Genomic DNA, 26920 nt, shown 5'->3' on the forward strand with positions numbered 1-26920 from the left:
ATTGAAACCTGAAGAATATACTTTCTATCATATTTACCCTACTCCTCAAAACCATAGCCTTATTATTCCTAAATACCCTTATGTGGCACAAACCAAAAGCCGTTTCCAATATAAAATGGATAGCTGCCCTGAAGTTGAAGGAACATACTATTGTCAAAAAACTTTCTATAAGGAAGATGATTGCACCACGCAATTATTGGAAAACTTACCTGCAACATCTTGTCAAATAACTAGCCTGCATCTTAGAGAACCTATAATAGAACAAGTTACTCAAAATGAAATCCTGGGCATTCCAGAACAAGCAGTTCATATCCAGAAGTTAAAGTAAATTCTAACATTCTACCACAACATCAACCAAAAATCAACATAAGTTCTATCGATTTTAATGAAGTATACCGATTAAAGGATCTTGCTAGCATATAAATTAAATTTACCCAATAAATTAATCCATTAATCCAAACCCAACTAATCCAATAAATTAAATTTACCCAGACAATTCAACAAATTTCATGATAATGTTCATAATAACTATTATAATTTGCATCATTATCATGATTCTACTATTATTCTACAAATCCAAGATGCCATACTTATTAAAATTATGAAGCAATAAAAAGATGACATCCATTGAAACTACCCCTTCTGGAGAAGAACTTCAAGATCTAAAGCAAACCAGCCACTCCGTTATGTTTGCTTCTTAAGGACGGAGGAGTTATATAGTTAAAAACTCCCAGTATATACACTTATCCATCAGTCACCTCTATTTTGTTAGATCAGCTTTTATACATTATAAATATATGTAACCGTAGTTTTAAGCTCATTCTTTATACTTGTAGTCTAAGTACATCATGTCACTCTGTATTTTTAATTATAATAAAAAATTTTTAAAATAAGAATTCCACCACAAAATATATAATTCGATGTTGTTGTCTTTTTTTCTAATACACGTTACCTATATTTATTTTACTTTGAATGCTAACTTCTTTATGGAGTATCTTATTATTTTATAAAAAAAAATATTAAAAAGAAATAGTACCTATTGTTTTGCGCCTTTCAAAATAACTGAAATTTTTTTATGGTATTATAAAGTGTGTTTTTAGCCATTATTACACAAGCATTTAACATTATTGCATTAGAGATATTGCAAGCAAACAAATTGCCCATAGTTCCACGGCAATACTAATTCTAGCCTTTCAATGCTCTAAAGTCTGTAGACTTAAAACATTCAAATGTTTGTTGCTAACTATTTAACATATATGTTGAAAACCTTTTGTAATTACATTAATTTAATCTACATGTCTAAGAGAGGAAGTAATTCGCCATTTATTAATAATTTTAGATCTTTTGATAAAAAGCATAATAATAACAAGTAACTTGTCATAACTGGAATATATAGGCCACCGTCAACAAATTCTGATATTTTTCTTACAGGACTAGCTCCTTATCTTAAAAAAAATCGAAAAATTTGTCGAGTATAGTCATATAAATTCAGATTGGCACTGGGCTGAATACAATCAATACAAAAATTATCTTAATAATCTGATAAAAAAGCAAAACAAGATTATATAAATAAAAAAAATCGAAAATAGTCAATCCCATACTAAGTTTCTCTGCAATGCCATAAATACCCTAAAACTAATTAAAAAAAATGTTTTAATTCTAAATTTAATTTAATTAAAAAAAAATTTAAGTAAAGACTTATATTTTTTTTATTTAAATATTTTTAGCAAAACCAAAATTGTAAAGTGCGGTATACCTCAGAGCACTATACTAGGTTACCTTTGTTTTTTTTTTACAATTGACTTAAATCCTTTATTGGAAACAAGTTTTTCAGCAGATATTATTGGTAAGTTTTTAATTGGTTTTCGTGCAAAAAATTAACTGTAAATTATAAGAAAACTAAATTTCTGCATTTTTCATCATACAGGGATGGTCTTCCAAATTATGATGGGTTAATTATTCAACTGAACAAGAAGATTACTTATGTTTCAGCAATACCTAGCATAAAATATTTAGGAATTACCATAGATGAACAACTTGAAATAAATTTCATGTACCAAAAATTATATAGTCATTATATGTACAAAATGTTGCAAATACCTTAAGATCTTTATTAGGTAAATTTAAGCTTTTAGCTGGAATATTAAGCATTTTGCATTTAAAAATAATTTAATATGCCTTGATAGAATCTCGTCTTTAATACGGATTTTAGGATGGGAGGGGGCTACAGACGTATTTCTAAAATACCTAGAAATCGTTCAGAAGAATATCATTAAGATAATTTGTAAAAAGCCTAGACTATATTCCTCAGATCTACTGTAGAGGGTGTCCCAAATTCGAGGGTAACCATTGGAATCTCGGAAACCGTAAAAGTTACATAGTCGGTGAAATGGAGGCAAAGTTCTGCAATTTGGAGCTTAATAAAATGACGTTTAAAAAGTTGTAAAATTCCGGATAGTTGTAAAATACCGAATTTGGGACACCCTGTACAGTAAAACAAAAATTTTTGATATTCTTCAAATATTTTTTTATAATATCTTAACATATTTACATAAATGTTATATCACTGATTTTAAAATTAACTTTTTAATAAATATTTTTATTATATAAAATCAAAAATTACAGTATCATGACTTAACTTAAAGAGTCTAATCTAATAAATCTTCTACAATAGTTTTTGTTATCCTATTTATACGTAAAATATGCCGATTCAGTGGGAACAGGCATCTTGGTTGACCGTGTGTGTGGGTGTCTGCTGATCCGGCGTCTGGGAAGTGACTTATCTGGTTTAGATAAGTGTTATTTGATCCGGTGAGAACCAAGGACTGGGTGACTTTGTGAAGGTGACATTTGTTGTGGGAAAATTGGATATAACAGCTCCCCCATTAAGAAAAAAGTTGATGGGTGACAGCAACTTTTTAACACATCTGTTTGTTCGGGTTGAGCTCTAGTTCTTCTCCCTCTTCTACGAGATCTCCAATATGGATGCTTGGTCTTCTTCTGGGGAGGATCTTCCTCCATTGTCTGGTAAAAGTATTGCCTGGATGCTTAGGTGGTGAAGGAGGATAGTCATCGCTTGAAGTGGCGATTCCTATTTTGAGATTTCTTCGTTTTTTGCATTTACAGGTGATGTAGAGGATGAGCAATACTACAATCAAGATTATTGTTAAAATAGTAAACCAGCTTATGTGTTTGTTAACAAAAGGTTGCTTTATGAGCCGGTCCAGTTCGTCAGAATATTGGTTTAGCTTATGTTGTGCTATGTTGAGGTCCTCTACGTTCAATTTATTCAGTTTAAGTGGTTTCAAATCGGGCAAATGTATTTTTTCTGGTATGTGGTCACAGCAGCTATAGGGTATAATAACTGGATGACTGCTATAAGTGATGTTGTCATGTGTGTCAATCTGTTTTTGGGCGTGGATTCTCGTGCTGCCAACAAATGCATTACATTCAGGTTGGAGTTTCAAGAGTGTATTGTTGTTAGTGATTTTCGTGACGATATCTCTGGTACCACATTTGATTGTTATGGGAAGAGGGTCAGCAACGGCTATTAGCCATAAGTTTTGGCTAATTTCTTGGATGTTGTAATCTTTTGCAAGTATTATGGAAGTCTGGCATGTCCTGGGTAGATTACTTAGTTGTCTGAGGAGTTGGGCTTCACAGATGGCGTCTGTGTCTATTGGATATGGAAGAATACTGGAACATAGTTTTGTTCTTCCTCCAAGAGATTTACATGTTGCTAGGTTCCGGATTGTTACATACAACAGTGAATCATCATTTCGCGCAATGTGTTTATATGATGTAGTTAAAATATGATGAAGACCTGTTCGACTATCCAATATTGGAATTGGATACAAATTAAACAAAGTATATTTTTCAGGATCTACCAGTGGTATGTTGAGAACAAAAATTATTCTAGAATCTATTTGGTATGCTTGTAGTTCTATTATATCGAGATATTGAGCCACACTAGAAGTGTAGATTGGTAATGGAAGGTTATTGGTTTGTAATGATTGTGATATGTGCTTTAAGGACTCAATTAAGTCTTGCGGGGTGATGATTGAACTATGTAGTATTTTTAATCTTGCGAAAGTTATTGCATTTATGACATCATTAAGATAGTTTTCAATAAATGAATAACTCTCCATTAATGATTCACAAATGTTTAAAATTGCGATTTGGGATGAGTAGTATTTAAGCTGATCAGAAATATCCATTATTGAATTCCTAATTTCCTCTATATCTTTATTAAATGTTTCCTCGTCAACTTGAAGTTTTTGGATGGTGGCGTTAAAGTTCTTTATTACTGAGGTTGTTACGGAAATTTGATTTTTTAAGAGGTTCTCTAGTTCATGTTCGTCACGTGCTAGTTTGTCTATCCATTCATTAAAATATTCACCGTCTGAGGCATCTAGATTTCCAGTTATGGATTTCCAAATTGATCCCATACCGTTTATTAATCCACGTTTTTCTCTAAAAATGTATTTGCGTGTGTCAACCATAATGTCTGAGTATTTTTGATTTATGGAGTTTGATATTTGTCTAAGGAGACTAACGTGAGTTTGGACTTCCGTCTTAAAAGCTAACATTCGAGGTACGTCTTCATCGAGGGTGTTTAACAGGTTGTTTAGTATTTTATCATTATTTTCTATTGTATTTTTTATTAGTTCTAAATCTTTATAAACAAGAAGGGTCCATTTGTTATTAGAAATTTTTAATTTTGATTCTTCGTGAAAGAAGATTCCAATGGTATTGTTGATCGGTGTTATGGAATATTGGCAAAGGATGACTGGAAACAGTCCGAAGAATCTGAAAGAGAATTTACTCATGATAGGGTTTCATTCTATCAAAATTTATTTTTGATTTTTGATTTGTTTGGGGATTTAATACAATTGCTGAGTTTTTAAGAATTTCGAGAATTTCAAAGGGTCCGTTAAACTTATTCGCTGCTTTATTTGCAATTTGAGATTCTTTAATATATACTTTATTACCTACTTGATAGTTTGGAGGGTTTTGGGAAAGATGTTGATCAAAACGTTCCTTAGCTTTTTCTTTTTTTCTATCAGTTTTAGATCGTGCAACTTTATAGAAGTATTGCATTCGATTGCTTAAGTCTCGTACATATTTAGATATTAAAGCTTTTTCGTTATAGATGGTTTCAGGAGGTCTGGAGGACGTATGCCCAAAAATAAGCTCATATGGTGTGAATCCGTGTGTTTTATTTTTTTGTGTTGTTATAACAAATAACAGCATATGGTAATATGTTGAAAGGGTGATCGTTTGGATTTTCGGCTTGATTAGCCCGAATCATTTCTCCTAAAGTTGCATGAAATCTTTCGATTGAGCCATTGGATTGAGGGTGGCTTACACTAGAAAATGTTAGTTTTATCTCATAGAGTTCGCAAAGATCTTTCATAAGGATATTGTCAAATTCACGGCCATAATCTGCATGGATCCTTAAGGGAGTGCCATAATGTTGAAAGAATAATAGAAGGGTGTTGATTACTGTTTTGGCAGTTTTGTCACTTAAAGGGTATGCCTGCGTAAATTTAGTGAGTTCATCTCTTATGGTCAGTGCGTAATTTCTAGTTGGGTATTCATAAATATCGAGATTAATACGTTCAAATGGTGTTTTAGGAGTTTCAGTTATTACAAGAGGGTTGTTTAGGTTTTTCCTACAGGCTTTAACTTTTTGACAGGTTTCGCATGATTTTATAAGATTTTCAACGTCTTTTGAAAGACCTGGCCAATTGTATTTTTCTTTTATTCGACGTGTCGTTTCATTAATGCCACGGTGTAAGTTAGTTTTACCGCGATGGTAATGATCTAGAATTTGGGGAATTTCGTCAGCGTCGGGAGTTTTAATGAGATTTTGGCAAATTTTGATTTTAATGTCTTTGTCGGCGAAAACGTAAGATAAAATTTCTAAAATAGGTAATTCAAGGCGGTTTTCGACGTAATAAGTGATTGACATATCAAATTTATTTTGTCCCGTATAAATCACGTAAAACAAATGCTGAACTACCATTTCAGGGTCGAAAGGAAGGGGAATTATTAAATAATTTCGATTTTTGACAGATCTGCTAGAAAATATATTAATTTGGTTTGCTCCAAAGTTAGCGTCTTCTTCAAAGATATCATCTAATATTTTATGATGAAGCTCTTCTAGTTTGTTTTGCCAAAAAAAGGTGACTATTCTTTTATGAGTATTTTCTAAAAGTTGTTCATTTGAAATTTCGATTTTAGAGTAGTCAATTAAAGATGTTGTTTCGTATAAATGGGCAAAATTATTATATTCTTCAGTTATTTTTTTTATCGTCTACTATTACTTCATCTGATTTTTCATCAGCACTTAGGGTTGAGTCAGAATCGTCTTCGTTTGAAGCGAAAATTGAAATCTTCTTTTGAAAATTTGAGCAATCTTGAAAATGATTAATTTTAATTCTAGAAAGGGCGTCCGCGTTTTTGTTTACTTTTCCAGGTTTATGAATAATTTTGTAGTTATATTCTTCTAACTTTAAACGCCAGCGTGCTAATCTGCTTCCGGGGTCTTTAATTGAAAAGAGCCACGTGAGAGGGCGATGGTCAGTGACTAGAGTAAATTTTCTTCCATATAAGTATGGACGAAATTGCTTTACTGCCCACACAATTGCAAGGAGTTCCCTTTCAATGGTGGAATATTTTGTTTCAGCACTGCATAGTGTTCTTGACGCAAAGGCAATGGGTAAATCTTTGCCAACGGGGCCTTGAGATAGGACAGCGCCTATTGCATATGCACTCGCATCAGTGGTTAGAAGGAATGGTTCATCGAAATTTGGATATATTAAAATTGGGTCTGAAATTAACGCATTTTTGAGCTCGTCGAAAGCATGTCTGCAATCTGCATCAAAGTCAAAAGGTACATCCTTTTGGAGTAATCTTGTTAATGGTTTAGAAATTTTGGCGAAATTTGGGATAAACCGTCGATAATAGCCAGTAAGACCAAGGAAGGACTTAATATCTTTCGGAGATTTTAATGTTGGAAAATTTTTTATGCATTTAATTTTTTCGGGATTTGGTTTTACTCCTTCTTGTGTTATCAAATGGCCAAGGTAAGCTACTTCTTTTCTAAGGAACTCACACTTGTCTGGTTGAATTTTAAGGTTGGATTTCCTTAGGCGTTTGAAAACATCGGTTAGTCGGTTAATGTGATCATGAATTGTGGATGAGTAAACGATTATATCGTCCATATAGACAAGACAGCGTTCATTTAAAATGCCAAGGAGGATATTGTCCATGACGCGTTGGAAGGTGGACGGGGCATTTTTAAGACCAAACGGCATTCTGATGAACTCATAATGACCGTTTTCAACAGAAAATGCTGTTTTCGGAATGTCTTTGGGGTCGATTTCTATCTGGTGAAAACCAGATGCGAGGTCAAGTGTAGTGAAATAATGACACTTTCCAAGTTGATCAAGTAAATCAGAGATGTTGGGTAGTGGGTATTTATCATCCACGGTAGTTTCATTAAGTTTTCTGTAGTCGATGACTACTCTCCACTTCTGTTTTCCAGAAGAATCCATTTTTTTGGGCACAACCCAAACTGGGGAGGACCATGGGGAAATAGAGGGCCTGATAATGCCTTGATCTAACATTTTGCTTACTTGAGATTTTACTTCCTCTTTATGGACGTGAGGGTATCTATAGGACTTAGTGAAAATGGGCCTGGCATTATTTGTTTCAATTTGATGTTTGATTTCATTAGTGAAAGAAAGTATATCGCCTTCGAGATAAAATATGTCTTCGTATTCAAGACAAAGATTAGTAATAAGTTCAGTTTCTTCTTCGTTTAGATGTTCTGTGCGAAGTTGGTTTTTGATATTCTTAATTCGATTGCTGGAAGAATTGGATTGAATTTCAGAAGTATTGTAATTTAGTAGGGTATGTGAAACAAAAGGTTCAATTTGAATATCGGAAAATTCTATACTTTTAGGGATAGCATTAGCATTGACTATTGACGTAAAAAATTCACCATTTGTATTTATGTGAACTAAAGCATTAGGGATGTGGACTTTTTCGATTTCTTGTCTAGATAAAATAGCGTCTGTATTTGAGAGATTGCATTTAAGTTTGAATATTTGTTCTGTTCTGGCTGGAATATTAATTTTATTTGGATAATTTCTTTTAGAGGAAGAACTCTCTTCTTTAAAATCTGTAGATTTCTCAATTTTGTAAAGTGGCACGGTTTTAAAATAAGTTATTAATTGTTTGTTGTTTAAATCAATAGTGCATTTATAATGTTCCAAAAAATCAAGACCTAAGATTCCGTCAAAATCAATATCTAAATTGTATATATAGACTTTATGTGGGTCTCCGACTTTAAAGGGTACAAGGGTCGATTCTGTAATAAGAAGTTTTTCAGCGGTAATACCTTGGATAGAAACTTTTTCGGGAAAACGTTGTTTAAAATTTTTCACGGCATTTTCTTTAAATATTGAAATACCTGCACCTGTATCGATTAATAGTTTTAAGGTATTTGTCGCGTCTGTAATGTAGTATAAGTTTTTAGGATTGACTGTTAAAAGGGGGTTTACATAAAATTCTGTTCCGGGAAATTCAGTGACGGGTCGAAATCGTCTAGATTCAATGTCTGAATTTGGTCTTGGATTTCTGTCATTTCTGACTGGTTTTCTGATTCGTGGGTCATATTGGACGTAAGGTCTGGTGGGTGGTTTTGATTGGATAGGGATAGAAAATCCTGATAATTTTGGATATCGATCTGATCTGCTGATTGATCGTATTGGTTGAATTCTGAGGGAAAATCATATCTTTCGTGTGATTGATAATAGTTATTAGGGTAGCTATTTTCATAGTTAGGATCGTGATTGACAAAATGGGCTCTAAACTTGTCGGGATTTAAATTTGGATTTCTTTGTATTACTGAAGGACGTGATTGAAAATTATTTGGTTGTGGGTTAGAAGATGAAAAGTGGGGTCTTTGTTCATTGGGTCTATTTTGTTGAATAGGATTAGGCTGATTGTTATTAAAGAGGGGTCTTTGGAAATTGTTGTTGTTGCCATTTTGAAAATAATTTGGTCGTTGTTGTGAGCGACATTCATTAGCATAATGACCAATGCGGCCACATGAATGACATTTGGGTGGTTGAAGATTGGGTCTTTTGTTTATTGGTTGATTAGAAATTGGTTTAGGAGGGTTCGGTTTAACAGCTTTTTGATTTTCAAAGTAAGACAGTTGAAGTTCACGTCTTATGCGAACCTGGGCTTCTAAAAGATCTCTTGGGTTACTTGCTCGAATGATATGACCAATTCTGGGTTCTAATCCTGTTAGTAAGGTACTGAGTGCCATTGATTCGATTAGGGTTATTTGTGCTTGTTTTTCGTCAGTTGACAAATTAGATTTCTGAATATTTGCATGCATTTTTGCATTTAAGGTCTGAACACGATTTAGGAATGTTAAAGGAGATTCGTTTGTTATTTGTTTAACGCGTTGCAAGTCCTGAATGAGTGAGGATAGGTCTCTAGTATCACCAAAATGAGAGTTAAGTAGATGCTTTATTTCTGAGTATGATAAAGGGTTTCTAGAGCTTATTAGCTGTGCTGCTCTTCCGCGTAATTTATTTTTGATATGAATTACTAATAGATGTTTCTGATTTCTGGTGGACATGTTATAAGCACAATCGCAAGCATTAAGAAATGTTTGAAGAAAAATTTGATCTCCTTCAAACTCAGGAATTATTGAGAAAATTTCTGATAGTTTATATGGTTCTATTTCTGCAGCATTATTCGCAACATTATTATCGTTGTCTGTCATGGTGATCAATAAATCGATAGTAAATAAAATAAAACTACAAGCAATTTGTAAATATTTTAACTTAAAAATAATTGAAAAAGTAATTATTTGTTATTACAGATAAATGTATTGTTATTTAAAATTTTTAAATACTTCTTTTATTGAAGTTTAGTTTCTCTTTTTCTGATTAACAGAATAATCAAATCATAAATATTAAATAGTCGTGCAGTTTGACTAACTTTGATTAAATATTCCAATCAATAAAATTATAAAAACAATAAAATACAAACACGTGATGATTCAATATTGTACTTACAGTAAGGAAATCATCTAGTTGATCGTCTTGTTCTCTACGCCGATTTAACTACCAGGGGCTTCACCAGGTGTTCCTTCCGTAGTTCGCCGTGAGTGAGGACGTCAGGACGTGAAGAATTATGACTTCGGGATTCTTTTATGGTTCTTTTTCTGTTAAAGGATAGGGATCCACCGTTACTAGTTAGAATGCTCGTGTTCTAGCAACGTTGTCAGATCCTACTATCGACTGCGCCAATTGTTATATCACTGATTTTAAAATTAACTTTTTAATAAATATTTTTATTATATAAAATCAAAAATTACAGTATCATGACTTAACTTAAAGAGTCTAATCTAATAAATCTTCTACAATAGTTTTTGTTATCCTATTTATACGTAAAATATGCCGATTCAGTGGGAACAGGCATCTTGGTTGACCGTGTGTGTGGGTGTCTGCTGATCCGGCGTCTGGGAAGTGACTTATCTGGTTTAGATAAGTGTTATTTGATCCGGTGAGAACCAAGGACTGGGTGACTTTGTGAAGGTGACATTTGTTGTGGGAAAATTGGATATAACATAAATATAAGTCAAACATTTTACTAATTAACCATCAGTATATACAATACAAGACAATACAAGATCGTCAACACAAGAAATCGTCAACACAATTCCTCACAAACCACTACAGCCAGGAAGACAGTAGGTCAACATTGTTTTACTTATCTTCTTACCAGATGTTATAATTTTTTACCGGTAGAAATAAGAAGTGTTATTCTAGATAGCAACTCACTGGGATTGGTTAAAAGTAGGATCAAAAAAATTATTATCCTTCAAAATAGACAGCTTATTGATCTTTGGTAAATATTAGAAATTAATGTCCAATTATATGGTTTTTTAATCTTGATATGTGTCTTGCTTTGCTGCATTATGGTAAAAATAGATTTTTTAAGGAACTACAAAATATAATAGGTCTTTAGTTTGATAATCCTGTTACAAAAATGTTTTGTTGAATTGTTTGATTTTTTTCATTGTTATTATTATTATATTATTATTATTTTAAGTTCCAATTATAAGCACAATTTAATCATAAATTATAGCTGTTAGCTTTTTCAGGTAGCAGGAATCAAACTTATTATTAGCCACAAAATATTAATAAATAACCGGTTTAATTTATTTCCTAAAATGCTAAAATCGTTAGCGAAACCCGCGTCAGAAGTAAAATAAAAAGTTTTGGTTAGTGGTAAAACTGCTTTGTAAATTAATAAAATATTGACAATATTATGAAAAATTTGACATTAACATACTGGTAAATACTTAAGGAAATCCCTGACTTTATTATTAAGAATTATTTAATTGTTTTTTTTTCTGTTATATATAAGAAAAATTATGTCAAAAAAGTTAAGATAATCGGAAAAAAAATAAAAGTAATATTTTCTTTTTTGTTTTAGAGAATTTAAACATTTCTATACATACGTTTAATATACTTTAACAAATCCTTTCATACTACACTAATCTTAAATAAATAAACAGTCCTAACAAGTTACCTACTTACATATATATTTAGACTTAAGTTCAACACATCTGAAGTTTCTAAGCAAACATCTAATTTGTTCCAATGGAATAAATAATAAAATTGGCTGAAAAATAAAATTAAGAATAATAACCGAATCCAATTGCGCTTTTACTTTTATTTCATTTAAAAGCAAAGATTCTGAGCAATGTGCTCTAAAAATAAAGCCTCTAAAGTTCTCTTTTAGTAGCTCATAACATTCGTATACGTTTGCAGTTATTTATGAGTCTGTGCTCTGGTTTGGTCGGTGTGCATATTTTAGCATCACACCATTTTATGCACTTTATTTTAAAATATAGGGATATTTTTAAATAATGGTTATTTGTGCAAGCAAAACCGGTCATAAATACACTATTTATTTAAAAGAGTTTTATAAAATACGCTGTTTACTTTTTATAACTCATGTTGCATTTTGTTTAGTTTAAAGTAATAAAAAATTTACATAAATTAATAGTTAAATCCGAGAAAAAATTAATAACCTATTCTTTGTTTTAATTTATTGCGTCTTTGTTTTTAAGGCCTAATAATGCTCGGGCTGAAGACAAAATACTGTTGAGCAAATTTAATGAGACCTAAGATGGAAGATTTAATTGTTTAATATCTTTAACTTGGACGTCAATTAGAATTTTAAAAAAATGTTCGCAATTACTGTATTGAACAAAAGAAGATTTGTAAAATTTCTTTTGGAATTATTTTTAAGCGCCATGAAGCTCGACTTATGTAAAATTGATGTTGCTGTGACAAATTCATAGTTGTATTTTAGTTGTGACATAATACCTAATAATATAGGCAACTAATTATGAATTTATTTATTTAGGATTTTGTCACAACAGTATAAAGTTTACTTATATTGGACTTACAACATGACATGTAAAGGATATTCCGAAAGAAACTTTACAAATCTGCTTTAGGTCATTATAGTAATATATTATAATTTTTTAAATTCTAATCGGCGTTCAAGTTAAAGATACCAAACGATAAAAAGATTTATCCTAGATATTTAAAACAGATAACGGTAATAAGTGGAAATTAACCTATATTCACAACTGTATTCCAGTTTATGTAGCGTAAACTGGCATATAACCAAAAAAAATTAAATTAAGATGAATTAAGAGAATTTATCTAATTGAAAAGTTAATAATAACCTAAGCCCTTAGCTCTCTCTTTTTATTATCTCTTCTTTCTGCTTACTATCTGCCACCCTCAGCCTGCTGTTCTTCTCTCTTAGTGATCATCTTTTTTTTTCATGTGTGTCTTTTTCTTTTTCTCAGCCCAATCCAAGGCAACGTGCCAGGGAATAAATGGCCGTGGGGCAAAACGAGGTCGCTGACGTTCCCTCTGGAACACCGAGCGACCTTCCAGAGAATCCAGCCTCTGGTAGCTTGCTCTTCCTACTTTCCCATCGAAATTGAAATACCTCCCCCGGCCGTCACTGCGGTGGTCAAATACTGTGAAGGCTTGGGTCTCCTGCTTCTCATGGGCTGCGATTCTAATTGGCATCACGATATTTGGGGATGCGGAGATGACAACCCAAGGGGCCGCTTCCCGGTTGACTTCCTGTGCTCAAATGGCCTAGAGCTACTCAACCGGGGCAGTGTCCCAACTTCCTACTGCAATAGAGGTCAATCAATCATTGACCTTACGATCGGTTTACCTAATACTGTGAACCTTTTCAGCTCATGGAGGGTGTCTGTTGAGGTCACAATGTTGGACCACAGACACATTCTTTATGAATTAAAGAAGCCGGCTCGGTGCGATACTTCAGCCTACAGAAATCCGAGGTGCATCGACTGGGACCACTTTCGAGGGGAACTAGTCAGTCGTCTTGTGGATATGCCAGCAAGAAACACACTCCGGGTGACACAGAGATCGGGACTGTCAACCTGACTCGTGCGATAAACGCAGCATTCGAGGAAAGCTGTCTCCTCAGACGGAGACCCGGCAGTGCCAAGAATGCCTGGTGGAACGGTAACACGGAAAAGCACCATGACACTATGCGCTGGCTCCTTCGCAGGGCTGAGCGCACGAAGCTTGCCACTGACTTGGATGCGTTCCACGCAGCTTAAAGGCAATAACGTTGAAAACACACCCTCCGGGGCACGCCTGTGCAAAATACTGTCCTTAACTAAATTGGGGTCGCTGTCACTCCCAGATGGCGGCTTTATTACCAATGAGCGGGAGTCACTGGAGGTTATGCTATGCACTCACTTCCCAGACTCCAACTCATGTCGCGATCCTCCTAGCTGCTCTCGAACTCAAATTGGCTTAGAATACGAGACTGGTAGAAGAATAATTACCTACGAGAGGGTGAAATGGGCAATCAAGTTATTTCTCCTTTCAAATCTCCGGGCATGGATAGATTATATCCATGCCTTTTGCAAAACTGGTTAGAACTACTAACCCCACAGATCGTCAGACTATTCAGACTACCTTTGCTTAGAGCCATGTCCCAAAGTTATGGCGTCAAGTAAAAGTCGTCTTCATTTCAAAGTCCGGCTTTACATATCCCAAATCGTACCGACCTATCAGCCTTACCAGCTTGATGCTGAAATTGATGGAGAGGCTGATTGATCGGTACCTTAAGGAAAGCATCCTGGTCAAAAAACTTCTGCATGTGCACCAATACGCCAAACAGGCGGGCAAATCCATGGACCTGGCTCTACACTACCTCGTGAGGAAGGTGGAGGGTTCTCTGGGTTGTGGCAAGGCCTGCCTGGGTGCATTTTTAGACATTAAAGGGGCGTTTAAAAACACCCCTTTCCATGAGAGGGCCATGATAGAGGCCATGCTCTAACAATATCATCTATCTGCCCAGCTTATCAGCGAGATTTTCAAAAAGCGATTGTCTCAATGCGGGGCCCTATGATGAGAGCCCTGCGTATGGTGCCTCTCGAGGGGACTTAGAAATAACACCAAAAAAGCAGAGCTTCTACTATTCACGAAGAGTACGTAACTTTGGCACGCCCCCTGTTATATCTCTAGGTGGCGTGCAGCTGCATTACTTTAGGGCAGTTTGTATTCTGGGAATCAAGTTAGATTTCAAACTCTCCTGGTACGATTACCCAGACACCAGAATCAAGAAGACCCTCTGCGCGCTATGGGCCTGCAGGCGAGCTGTTATCAATACCTGGGGTGAGGTACCTTGCATATCTCAGCATAACAGGTTCCATGCGAACGGCGCCAACTAAAGCGCTTGAGACTCTGCTGAGCCTTTGGCCTCTGGATCTCGTTGTGCAATTCGAGGCAATGAGGAACTACGTGTTGGCGAGACCGGTCACGCAAAAATCTGGTCACGGGCCATATAAGAATGTCCTCTTCTTCTGATGGGCAGTGACTGCATGGCTCCAGTAACTGTGGACTGCAAGGGATTCGTGACGCACATTGCAGGTAGAGAGGAGTGGCAGCATTCCAACAGACCTACATTGCTAAACAGAGTGACCATCTGGTACACAGATGGCTCTAGAATGGATAACAGAGCTAGATCAGAGCTTTGTACTCGCTGGGGGAGCACGCCACTGTCTTTTAGACCAAAGTATTCGCTGTATTAAAATGCGGACATAAAATACTAAGCTGCGGACACCGCAATACAGTCATATGCTCGAAAAGCGGAGCTACTATTAAGGCTATCACGGCCATAAAGGTAAGTTCCAAGCTTGTACTAAAGTGCATGAAAGTTCTGAAAAAACTACTGCAGGTAGGCTGCAGAGTCTAGCTTGTCTGACTACCTGGCCACGCAGGCCATGCAGGTAACGAGGAAGTGGATTCTCTTGCCAGACTCGGATACGCGATAGTGCCGATGGGGCCGAAACCCATAATTGGTATCAAAGTGCGTAGCGGTCGCGTCAATGAAGGGTCTGCTGGACAAGTGGACCCACCGAAGATAGCCTGTCCTCTGGTACGACACAGGCCAAAGCGCACATAGGTGGGCCCTCTGCCTGTCCCGCCAAAAATCTACTACGTCTAAAAAGACGCGAAATTTGGCTAGTGATAGGTCTTTTAACCGGCCACTGGCACATCTCACACATCATCATCACACAAGATATCTCCACACCATCAGTATTGCGGACAACTCGGAATGCCGGTGGTGCTGGGAGGAGGATAAAACCGTTGACCACGTGGTCGGGGAGTACCCAGCACTCACTTATAATACTTGGGTAACATATTCAGTGCACCGAGTGAATTTAAGTTCTTCAGACTAGAGAGCCTTATCAGTTTTACCCGGTGGGTCATGACGGATCCATGAGGGGTTCAATTGCCTCTAGCAACCCACTGTTTTGACAATTTCAATTTCAAGCTCTCAGCTTAGTTAAACTTTTTGGAGGGCCCTATCAGCGGTATTAAAAAAATTCTAGAATAATAAGTGATACAGAATTTATATATTATAAAGGGCAAAAAAAATTGATGATATGTCAAAAAAGATAGTCAGAAACATGGACGTTGCTGATAGCTCCTGCTATGTTTATTCTCTTTGCTCTTGGTTAGTTTTAGCGATTTTAGTTACATAACTCGCCTAATATTGTATTTTTTTTAAATATTAGGAAGTTATATATAATGTCGATAAATGTAGATAGCAAAAGTTTATTATTGGATTGAAAACCTTCATATTTTTACAGGGATGCACTGACTCAAAATACGGATTTTTGTTTTTCTAATCTGGTCTATTTTAAATAAATAAGCTAGTATTTCCTTAAAAAAGTTCAAGTAGACTTATACGCTAATAATAACTTTTTCATGTCACTAAGAATATATCCTTTAAAAAATATTGATTTTATACTTTTATTTTTTTTTTCTTTTAGGTCTCTCGTTTTCCATAAGGTCTCAGTCTTTTTATTTATTTTATATCATATGAATTTCTTTTATCTTTTGGATTATTTTATGACATTCTTCTGACATACGTCTAATAATTTATATTTGTTTTATTGCTAATATGTTTTACTTTTGTGTCAAATATTATTTATCCTATGAGAAAAATTGATATTTGTAAAACAATATGCGCCAACTGTCTAGATAATTTCTTTAAGTTTTAAATATTGAATTTCTTATCAATATGCTGTTTGTTTCATTACATTAACTTCTGCGATATAATTAATCTGGCAATGAATTGGATTTAAGTACTTATTTCTACTAAGATCAATTAATTAGCCTAGGTAGTCGAACTCATTTTCTATTTTCCAGTCGTTATTAAAACTTTGGAGCCATTTGGAATATAATACATAAGGATCCGATAATATTACATTTAATGCACACAAGTTAACAGAGCCCCCATATGGTAATGGTTATATAGTATTTAAAAAAATAGGGGATAGGATCATTTTGAAGAAAGTCCAAATACCTCTCATCAGTGAGAGTGTCATCCAAAAAAGTAAGGTCCTAAAACTCTTCATTTCACTGTACTGCATCACACATTGACTTTTTGAGGGTGTTGTGAATGACATTTTGTGCACCATAAATGGGGGTTTTTGGTCGCCCATCGACAATTCTGTCTGTTCACATGACCGTTTAGAGTAAACGTTGCTTCGTTAGAAAAAACTATCGTTACAATTGCTGCATTTGCTCACAAAATTCATATCGGCGATCAAAATCATCTTCCGATAGCTCTTGGAGTAAGAATATTTTATAAGGGTGAAACTTTGCTTTTTTCAATACTTAGATCGCGATAAATTAACATTAAAAGCCGTGCCTGTGATTATGGCTTTGGGATTTTCTTGGACCGGTTTGACTGGACCGTATTGAACCCCGACCAGCTTCTTGAGTAACCCAAACATGCCCAAATTCACGAAACGTTGCTTCAACTCTGCTTACCATCCTTTGACTAATAGACGACCGATCAGGATGAGTTGCATTAAATAACTGAACCACCTCCTTTTGAATACACGACATATCTCCGAAACCAATCATGCACAAGATTTCGATTATTTCAGGTTCGGTTAATTTTCTCTTATTTCATACAATAACAGTAGGTAATAAAGTGTAGTTACCAATAAAACGCAGGATGACACTATTTTCGCCCCTTAAAAAGAATAAACACCACTTGCAAATGTATAAATACCTTAAATAGTTGCACCAATGTATATTTACTTTTTGACACTGTCAACAACAATGCCAACAACAATTAAAAAACTAAAATACCAAAGGTTAATGGTTACAATATAACATTTTACAAAGTTATATCATACTTTTTCGTTCAAAATTGCTTATGTAACCACTATTCATTTGTACTATATCCTTGGTAAAAAAACTACGTTCTTTCTGATTCTGCATTAAAAAATTGTGATTTACATTTAAAAAGCATACTGATGAGGTCATATATTTTTTAAGTCGTATCTTGTTTTAGAAAAGCTCTAAACCAAATATTAAACTCGACGGGTTTGAGCATTTTTTTCAGAGACGGTCCATTTCATTTTTATTGAATTTATCCGCTACTTTACGGATGCACTGTATATTATATACTAGTTGCACTTTTTTATGATACTTCTATAATCGTAGTATTAAGTCATCAATCTACTCATAAATTTAAAATATATATATATTTTTTTAAATATCGATTTGGTAAGGTTGTAAAAATTTTATATTATTTTAATGAATTGATTAAAATATGGATTATATTATTTTAATTATATTTCCCGCCTCTTCCTCTAGATCACTATGTAGTTCACTATTCCCGGTAGGTGGAGCCACGCATTTTAAAGCCAGAAAGAAAAAAAAAATCCAATCCAGGCACTCCCGCGCCAGGCCGCTCGTGAACCGTGAAAAAGTTGTTCGTGAACCGTGTCCAATGAGTTCGGAAAATAGTGAATCTGAGGATGAGGAAGAACTTCCTCAGGCTGTCAATCAAACTCAAAATTCTTTTGGGCTTGTTAATTATGAGTCTTCTGATTCAGATGGTAAGTTTTTACCAATCTTTTTTCTGTAGTTTTTTTTTATATATAGGAACCCTTGATAACAACATTCATTTTAACAGACCAACGAGTTTTGGTATATATATATAGGCATTTGGACAGTATTTGCTCATACTTTTTTTAGTATTGTTAACGAGTTTTAACAATTTTTTGTATAAATACTTGTCTTTAATAATATGTTATATACTTTAGCAAGTAGAGACTTTGTTTTAGCAAGTAGAGATCTGTGCCTACTTCTATAATATACGAACGATAGTTTCCAACGAGTTTTGGATAACCTTAACAAGTTACTTCTAGCTTTGGCCTTTATTTCATTTAAAATAATTGAAATTTTTGCTAACGAGTTTTAGCAACTACAGGCCTTTAAGTATTGATATGGCGCTTTAATAACCTTGGTTTTTATTTGATTTAAAATAATTTGATCTTTCGCTAACGAGTTTTGGCAAACTGCAGGCCTACCTATATCGACATAAAAAAGAAAGAAGTTTTTGCCAACGAGTTTTGGCATAAAATTTAAAAGATCTAAACCAACTCTTTTCGAAAGTTTGTTTCATTTCTCTCATTTATTTCAGAGAATGACAACATTACTGACGCAAACAATACGATCCCAGAAGATTTTCTTGCTCTTCTGGGAAAAAACAACACCGCAAATCAGAAAAATACAAATGATTTAAATAATGATGTTGCACAAATTTGGTCGCAAATACTACAAGAAGGGCTTGACTCTGAGGTATTGGCCACCATATCCAAAAAATACTCCCCCCCCCCCCAAATAACTTTAAGCTTGCGAGTGCTCCTCAACTTAATTTGGAGGTCTTAGCTGTTCTAACTGAACAGCATAAAAATCGGGATGAAAGGTTGTCCAAGAGTCAAAACCAAACAGGAGCTGTGCTAGTGGCAATTGGCAAGGCAATCTCGACGCTGCTAAAGGAAGGGAGAGAGGCACAGGCAACCCCAAATTGCTCATAGACTGGCTGAGTGATGCAGCACGCTTAGTTGCCGACATTCACCACGAGCAGTCTTCTTGTCGAAGAAATTTGGTTTCAGTGGATGTGGACAAAAAACTTCGAGCGACCCTAACTAATGTGTCTGTGGATGGATGGTTATTTGGCCAAAATTTGGGTGAACGTGTAAAAGCAGCACGCGAATTGGAGAAGTTATCATCCTTAATGTCGGACTAAGAACCTCTACGAATGTTAAACCTGGATCTTCTTCTTCTTTAAACTTAAAGAGTCTGCCTCGGGTAAATTTCAAGGGGTACCGAGCCAGACCAAAATATACCCAAAAGAATGAGATCCAGAGTGCCAAGGGCTCACGAAAAGGCTTTCGACCATCAGCAAGAGACAATCTTTTCATCAAGAGACAGTATTTAATACCTTTTGTTAAAAAACCATTTCAGGAATATGTTCCTAAGGAAATAAAATGGTCCTTGACAGAACAAAAATTTTTAAATATTGAAATTAAACGACTTCTTTCAATAGGTGCTGTAACAAAATGCTCCTATAAAAAAGACCAATTTATTTCAAATTTTTTTTTAACACCCAAACAAGACGGTTCCTTTAGGCTAATCTTAAATTTAAAAAAAATTAAATCAGTTTATCAAAACAGAACATAATAAAATGGAAGACCATCGAACTGTCACTAAGTTATTAACTAAAAATATGTACCTTGTTGCATTAGATCTTAAAGACGCTTATCATTTGGTCCCGATTAATAAAAAACATCGTAAATATCTGAGGTTTACGTTTGCCAGGCATATTTATGAATATACTTGTTTACCTTTCGGTCTTAATACGGCCCCTTATCTTTTTACCAAACTGCTGAAGCCTGTATTATTTTATTTAAGGCAGCGAGGTTTTTTGTCGGTATTATATATTGATGATTTTTTATTAATGGGGCATTCATATGAGAAATGTTTATTAAACATTTCCATTACCAAAAAAGTTTTAGAAACCTTAGGTTTTATAATTAACTGCGACAAGAGTGTTTTAGTTCCCTGTACAAATATAAAATTCTTGGGGTTTATATACAATACCATCGATATGTCTGTAAGTTTGCCTCTTGAAAAACAAAAGTATTTTAAAACATATTTCTAGGTTAATCAATAGCAACAAATTTACTATTCAAGATTTGCGAGTTTTATTGGGAAGCTAACTGCTGCATGTCCAGCTATAAAATATAGTTGGCTTTACACAAAAAATTGTGAAAGAGCTTAATTTCTAGCTTTGAAAAAGTTCAAGGGGTCTTAGTTACGACATGGCTATTTATAACGAGGTGTTAAAAGACCTTGACTGATGGAAACTTCACCTTTGTTCAAAATGGCTTTCAACATTTTACTTTCAAACTAGAAATATTTAGTGACAGTTCCCAGTCGGGATGGGGTGTTTATTGCAATGGTTATAAATCTCGGGGTTTTTGGTCTAAACTTGAGAAAAACAACCATATTAATTATTTAGAGTTGCTAGCTGCGTTTTTCGGCCTTAAATGTTGTGCTAATGGCCTTGCAAACTGTGAGATTTTATTACGAATAGATAATACCACTGCTATCTCATATATAAACAGAATGGGAGGCATTCAGTTTCCTCATCTTAAAGTCTTGCGAAGGAAATATGGCAATGGTGTGAGCAACGTAATTTATTCATTTTTGCCTCCTATATTAAATCGCAAGATAATTGTATTACTGATAAAGAATCTCGCTGCTTAGATACTAAAACAGAATTTACAATCGCAAATTATGCGTTTCAAAAAATTTATAGTGTGCTTCAAACACCTGAAATAGATTTATTTGCTTCTAGAATTAATTCTAAATGTAAGAGATTTGCTTCATGGTTTAAGGATCCTGACGTGGAAATTGTAGATTCATTTACAGTATCGTGGGCTAATTATAATTTTTACGCCTTTCCACCATTTTCCATTATTGCTAAAGTGCTTCAAAAAATAATTATTGATAAAGCAGAAGGTATATTGGTAGTCCCTTATTGGCCCAGTCAACCGTGGTACCCTTTATTTAAAAAGTTATTGATCAAAGAGCCAATACTTTTTACTCCTAATGTCAATTTATTATTATCCATTGACAGGATACCCTATGCTCTACACAAGCAACTTTTCCCGGAAGCAGGGGTTTTATCAGGCAAGCGATGATATTCAGAAAGGTTCCTGAAGAGGCAATTGAAATTTTAATATCGTCTTTAACCGAGACATCAATAAAACAATATGGTAATGGATTAAAATTATGGTGGAAATTTAGTTTGCAACAAAAAATAAATTGTTTTGATGTAAACATACATAAGATATTATTTTTCTTATCTTATTTATATAATCAGGGTATGTCATACAGCTCATTAAACACAATACGCTCGTCTCTAGCATTGCTTATCTCGCCAAAAGTTGGCGATGATTATCAAATTAAAAGATTTTTTAAAGGTGTCGTTAAGTTACGACCGTCTTTACCTAAATACAGTGTTACATGGGATCCGTCTGTAGTTTTAAGTTATTTAGAAACTTGTTATCTTAATGAAACAATAAGCTTAGACAATTAGTTAGACATATCAACACAAAAGTTATCGATATTAATGGCCCTGGTAACAGCCCATAGAGTGCAGACCTTCTCATTAATAGAAGTTCAGAACATCGAACTATCGGCTGAAAAATTACAAATTAAGGTTCCGGGTAGAATAAAAACATCTGCTCCAAATAGATACCAGCCCCTGTTAACATTGCCTTTCTTTCAAAGTAACCCTAAAATTTGCGCTGCAAGTACACTTAGTTGTTATTTAAAGAGAACCGCTGGTTTTAGAGAATCTGGCAAATTTTCAAAACTCTTTTTAACTTACAAAAAACCTTACAGAGAAGCAACATCTCAGTCTATTAGTCGCTGGATTCATTTGGTTTTAAGTAAAAGTGGGATCGATACGTCAATTTATACAGCACACAGTACAAGACATGCGTCTACATCAGCGGCTGTTAACAGGGGTATTAACATCGAAACTATACGGAAAACAGCAGGATGGACTGTTGAATCTAATGTTTTTGCAAAGTTTTACAACAGACCTTTAATGAAAGAGTGTAATATCAGTTTTGCTAATGCAATTTTAACGCAAGATTAGTATTTTTATGCCCATTTTTTATAATACCATTATGTATATTTCTATTAATCATATAGTTTAGTAAGAATAATTATTATATGTAATTTTTTGTTTTTTTTTTTTTTAGAAAATTATAATTTAAAAAAAATAAAATATTTTATATCTATTAAAATAGATTTGATAGGCTTAATAAAATGTTTAACAAAGTGTTTAACATTTTATGTTTTATTTTCTTCCTCTTGTAACTGTTGCAATGCCAACTTTCAACATCTACATAGTGATCTAGAGGAAGAGGCGGGAAATATAATTATAAGATTAAACAAACTTACCTAAGTGAAGTTTGATCATAATTATATGACCGCCTCTTCCGAATAGATCACTCCCTCTATCTCAAAACCCGTGATCTATTTTATTGCAACAATTAGTACTTTAAAATAATGAGGTTAATTAGGCGGCCTGGCGCGGGAGCGCCTGGATTGTATTTTTTTTTCTGGCTTTAAAATGCGTGGTTCCACCTACCGAGAAGAGTGAACTACATAGTGATCTATTCGGAAGAGGCGGTCATATAATTATGATCAAACTTCACTTAGGTAAGTTCGTTTAATCTTATAATTATTTCAGAATATTATCAATCTAATGGCTCTTCTTCCAAAATTTTTAGTTTTATGCATTACATATTACATACATGGATTATGTATAGATTTATAAGTTAAATCACATAATAACATAAAAAAAAAATTATTTATGTCAAAATATAAAAAAAAATATAATTTTCTTTACTACATGCATACCCTTACCTCCGTCAAATCCCTTTTGGCACGTTACAAAAACCGAGTGATGAGTGACATTAACTAAAGTACATCCCATTGGAGGATCAGGTTTGCCGGCAGGTACTAAATGGTATGTGCAAGATATACGTTGCCAACCAATTTGGTTCCTGCCCCAGCATTGAACTGTACCATAATCCGCTGACTCGTTAGGAATGTAGGTCAGCACGCTGCTTCCTCCTTCTTCTCTGGAATTTTTAGTTAAGTCTTTAGAGACGCTTGGAGTACTGTTAAAGCTCCAACGGAATTCTAGAGCAGGTGGTTCTGAGTCAACCTGAAAAAAATTATTGATTATAAAATGTTTTATAAAATCTATGGTTTAAAAACTATGAATATAAAATAGTTAAAACTCAACATTAAAACATATGGAATATATTAATAAGATATTTTAATAATTTTACTTCTGAATACATTCTATGCATAAAGTCATCTGTGTAAGTGAAATTGGTTTTGAGTTATTCCACAATTAATGTAAAAAGTTCGTAAGAAATTAGAATTTTTTTCTTTATGGGGGTTTTTATGATTAAATTTGGGTTTGACTTCTCGTAAACGAAAACTAATTGTAATAGTATCATTTGCATAATAATGTCATAATTACAAAATCATAACAAGTTCATCGCGCCGTGTGTTGACAGTTAACTGTTTCATTTTTCCACTCTTGTACTAGCACTAGACAGACTCTTAAGAAAGAAAGAAAGAAAGAAAATGTGCTATATTACGTAAGAATAATCTTGAAAAGTTTTTGAACATACTTGACTTAAAGATTAACTAAATATAACAATCAATTACTAACTAAAGGTAAACTTGTTGACAAAACTAGAGAAGAAAAAAGGAAAAAAAAACTCTCCAACATGTCCAAGGTTAAAACCTATCATCAAAAAAGTCATCCAGGTTATAATATGCCTTAGCCAATAAAAGCGTCTTTAATTCTCTTTTAAATTTCTTAACATCCGATATATGTCTAACACACAGAGGAACATGATTGTAATTTTTTTACTTATGTAAATTAATGAGTTTTTGGTAAGGGAAGACGTAGGAATAGGTAGGGGAACATCATTTACACGACGAGTCAAATGGCCAGTGTCAGAGGGTAGTTGTTTCTAAGATAAAGGGTGAAAAAAGAGTTAGGATTTTTTAAGAAATGAAGAGGGGTTTGCAAGAATCTCTTAACTTAGCAGAACACAGGTATCTAACTGCTTTTTTTTAAATAACAAAGTTAATGTTAAGTAGCCCCTTATTGGCTAAACCCCAAAAAGGCAAATCATACCGAATATGAGATTCAATAATTGAAAAGTATACTGAACGTGCAACCACCCCTCTCAGCTCTTGCTTTACTATTCTTACTGCAAAAATAAAAGTGGTCCCAACACTGAACCCTGGGGAACGCCGCATTTTAGGGATGTAGAAGCAGACAAACGCCCAGACACTGTAACCTTCTAAGTACGATTTGATAGATAGGACTCAAGCCATCGCAACGCTACGCCCCTAAAACCATATTTATCGAGCTTAGATAACAGTATTCCATGATCCATACAGTCAAATGCTTTGGATAGATCACAAAACACTGCCGCCAATGACTCTCCAGAATTCAAGGACACGTAGACGCTCTCCAAAAAGCTAAAAACAGCATCATTAGTCCCTTTACCGACTTGAAATCCAAACTGATTTGCAGACAAAATGCCATTATGATGTAAAAAGAACAAAATTCTGCTTTTTGCAAGTTTTTCAACTATCTTAGAGAGGGTAGACAAAATAGAAATGGGACGGAAATTACAAGGCTGATCCAAATCTCCACCCTTATGAAGAGGGATAACCACTGCCTCTTTTAAACATGAAGGAAAAATGCCAATATGTAAAGAATTGTTTATGGCAGAAACTAAAGCATTTAAGGCTTAATCAGGCAAAAAGAGTAGATAGAAGGGTAGACCTCAAAGATATCCCATCAGCTCCAGATGATTAAGAATAAATATCGGTTGGCTATAGTTCTATATAGACTGGAGTCTTCTTCTTTTAACAGCGCGGGATGTTCTATTTTTATAGTTATCACCATCCATTTAGAAGACACTTTCAGAAATTGTTAAACTTATTTTCTGTTTTTTTTATGCACCTTGCAAGCAGTGTAAGAAAATAATATAGAAGAATTGGCCGACCCCGGTAACACCGTGAGCAAAGTGTTCACGGTGGGAATGTCTGATCTCAGGTTCGAATCCAGGCAGAGCATCCGTGTATTTTGCTTTTATATTTGTCTTATAAAAGCAAAACACAAGTGTGCCAAGGTGTCACACATCAAGCTTTGTTCCTAAGCAGATCAAGTTTTGTTGTTAGAATTTTTTTTAACTAGGCATGGGGATCAAGTTATTCTCACTAAAAAGCGTCTTAAGTTTTCTATACGTACATACCCGTTTAACTTATTGTATTATTTAAATAAATTCGTTTAAAATAGTTCGGTGGCATTAGCATTATTTAATTGTTTTTTAGAAACTTTATTTGGATAGGACATTTTTGAAGCGGTTTTAAATTATTGAATCTTTTATTTTATTAATTATTGTGTACTCAATTGCAGAAAGAATCAATGTTTTTAGTTTAGTGAATACCCATAATTGTCATTCTTGGTTGATACCAACACAAAAAAATTTTCACGAAACAGGTAGACTAGACAGTGATTGACCACCATACAGTTATTGGCATACCAAAAGTTTTTTACATTTTTAATGTCACAAAATTGTTCTTCATCTACTTTTTGTTTTATTTGGACATATTGGCAACCCTGCTGAATTTATACCTTTCTTTGTTATATTATGGAACATAACCTCAAAAAGTTATTTACAGTTATGTTTAGTGGTGTTCCGAATTCTACCGATTTTTAATATAAATAGTTAAAACGCGCAAATTCTAGTCTGTTGGGGGAATGGATAATTTACAATGTAACTTTTTTTAATATATTTTATAATTGTTTACTGTTTTTTTATGTTTATTCTAATTGAATTCGCCTAACCCAATAGTATATTACGCTTTATTTTTATAAAATGAGCTATGCCGATCACTGGTATAAATTTTCTTTTAAAAATTTGTTAATGGCCACATGGATCAAAATTTTATATTTTTTAAATATTACTATGTATAATTATTGGCTAGGTTAATATTTATTTTAAAACTGATATAATTTTTTCTACTAACTAAGATAGTGAAAACAGAAAAACGCTTGAGTTCCGTTTTCTATTTATTTAAAAGAATGTGTTTTTTTTTAATATGATACCCCGTATATTTTATCCTAGAATTAAAGACTTCACTTTTTTAAAAATACCAATGCAATCAAATTATTTCATTTAAATTTAATAATAAAAATAATATTTTAATTTACAATTATTGTTCTTATGGGAGGTTTAAAAATTCATATCTCAATAACTGCTTAAGACCCATAGAATATGATATTTTTGGAATCAGAAGGAAAGGGC

General features: G+C 34.0%; 1 protein-coding gene across 1 annotated transcript in view; it reads right to left on the reverse strand.

The window, feature by feature from the left end:
* Positions 1–26920, reverse strand: part of LOC126735622 (nephrin-like) — a 1136035-nt gene that overhangs the window by 321575 nt on the left and 787540 nt on the right. The window contains exon 9 of the mRNA XM_050439679.1: positions 23436–23739. Coding sequence (XP_050295636.1) covers positions 23436–23739 — 304 coding nt within the window. The remainder of the gene's footprint in view (positions 1–23435; positions 23740–26920) is intronic.

The sequence above is a fragment of the Anthonomus grandis genome, chromosome 4, assembly GCF_022605725.1.
Source record: "Anthonomus grandis grandis chromosome 4, icAntGran1.3, whole genome shotgun sequence".
NCBI lineage: Eukaryota > Metazoa > Arthropoda > Insecta > Coleoptera > Curculionidae > Anthonomus > Anthonomus grandis.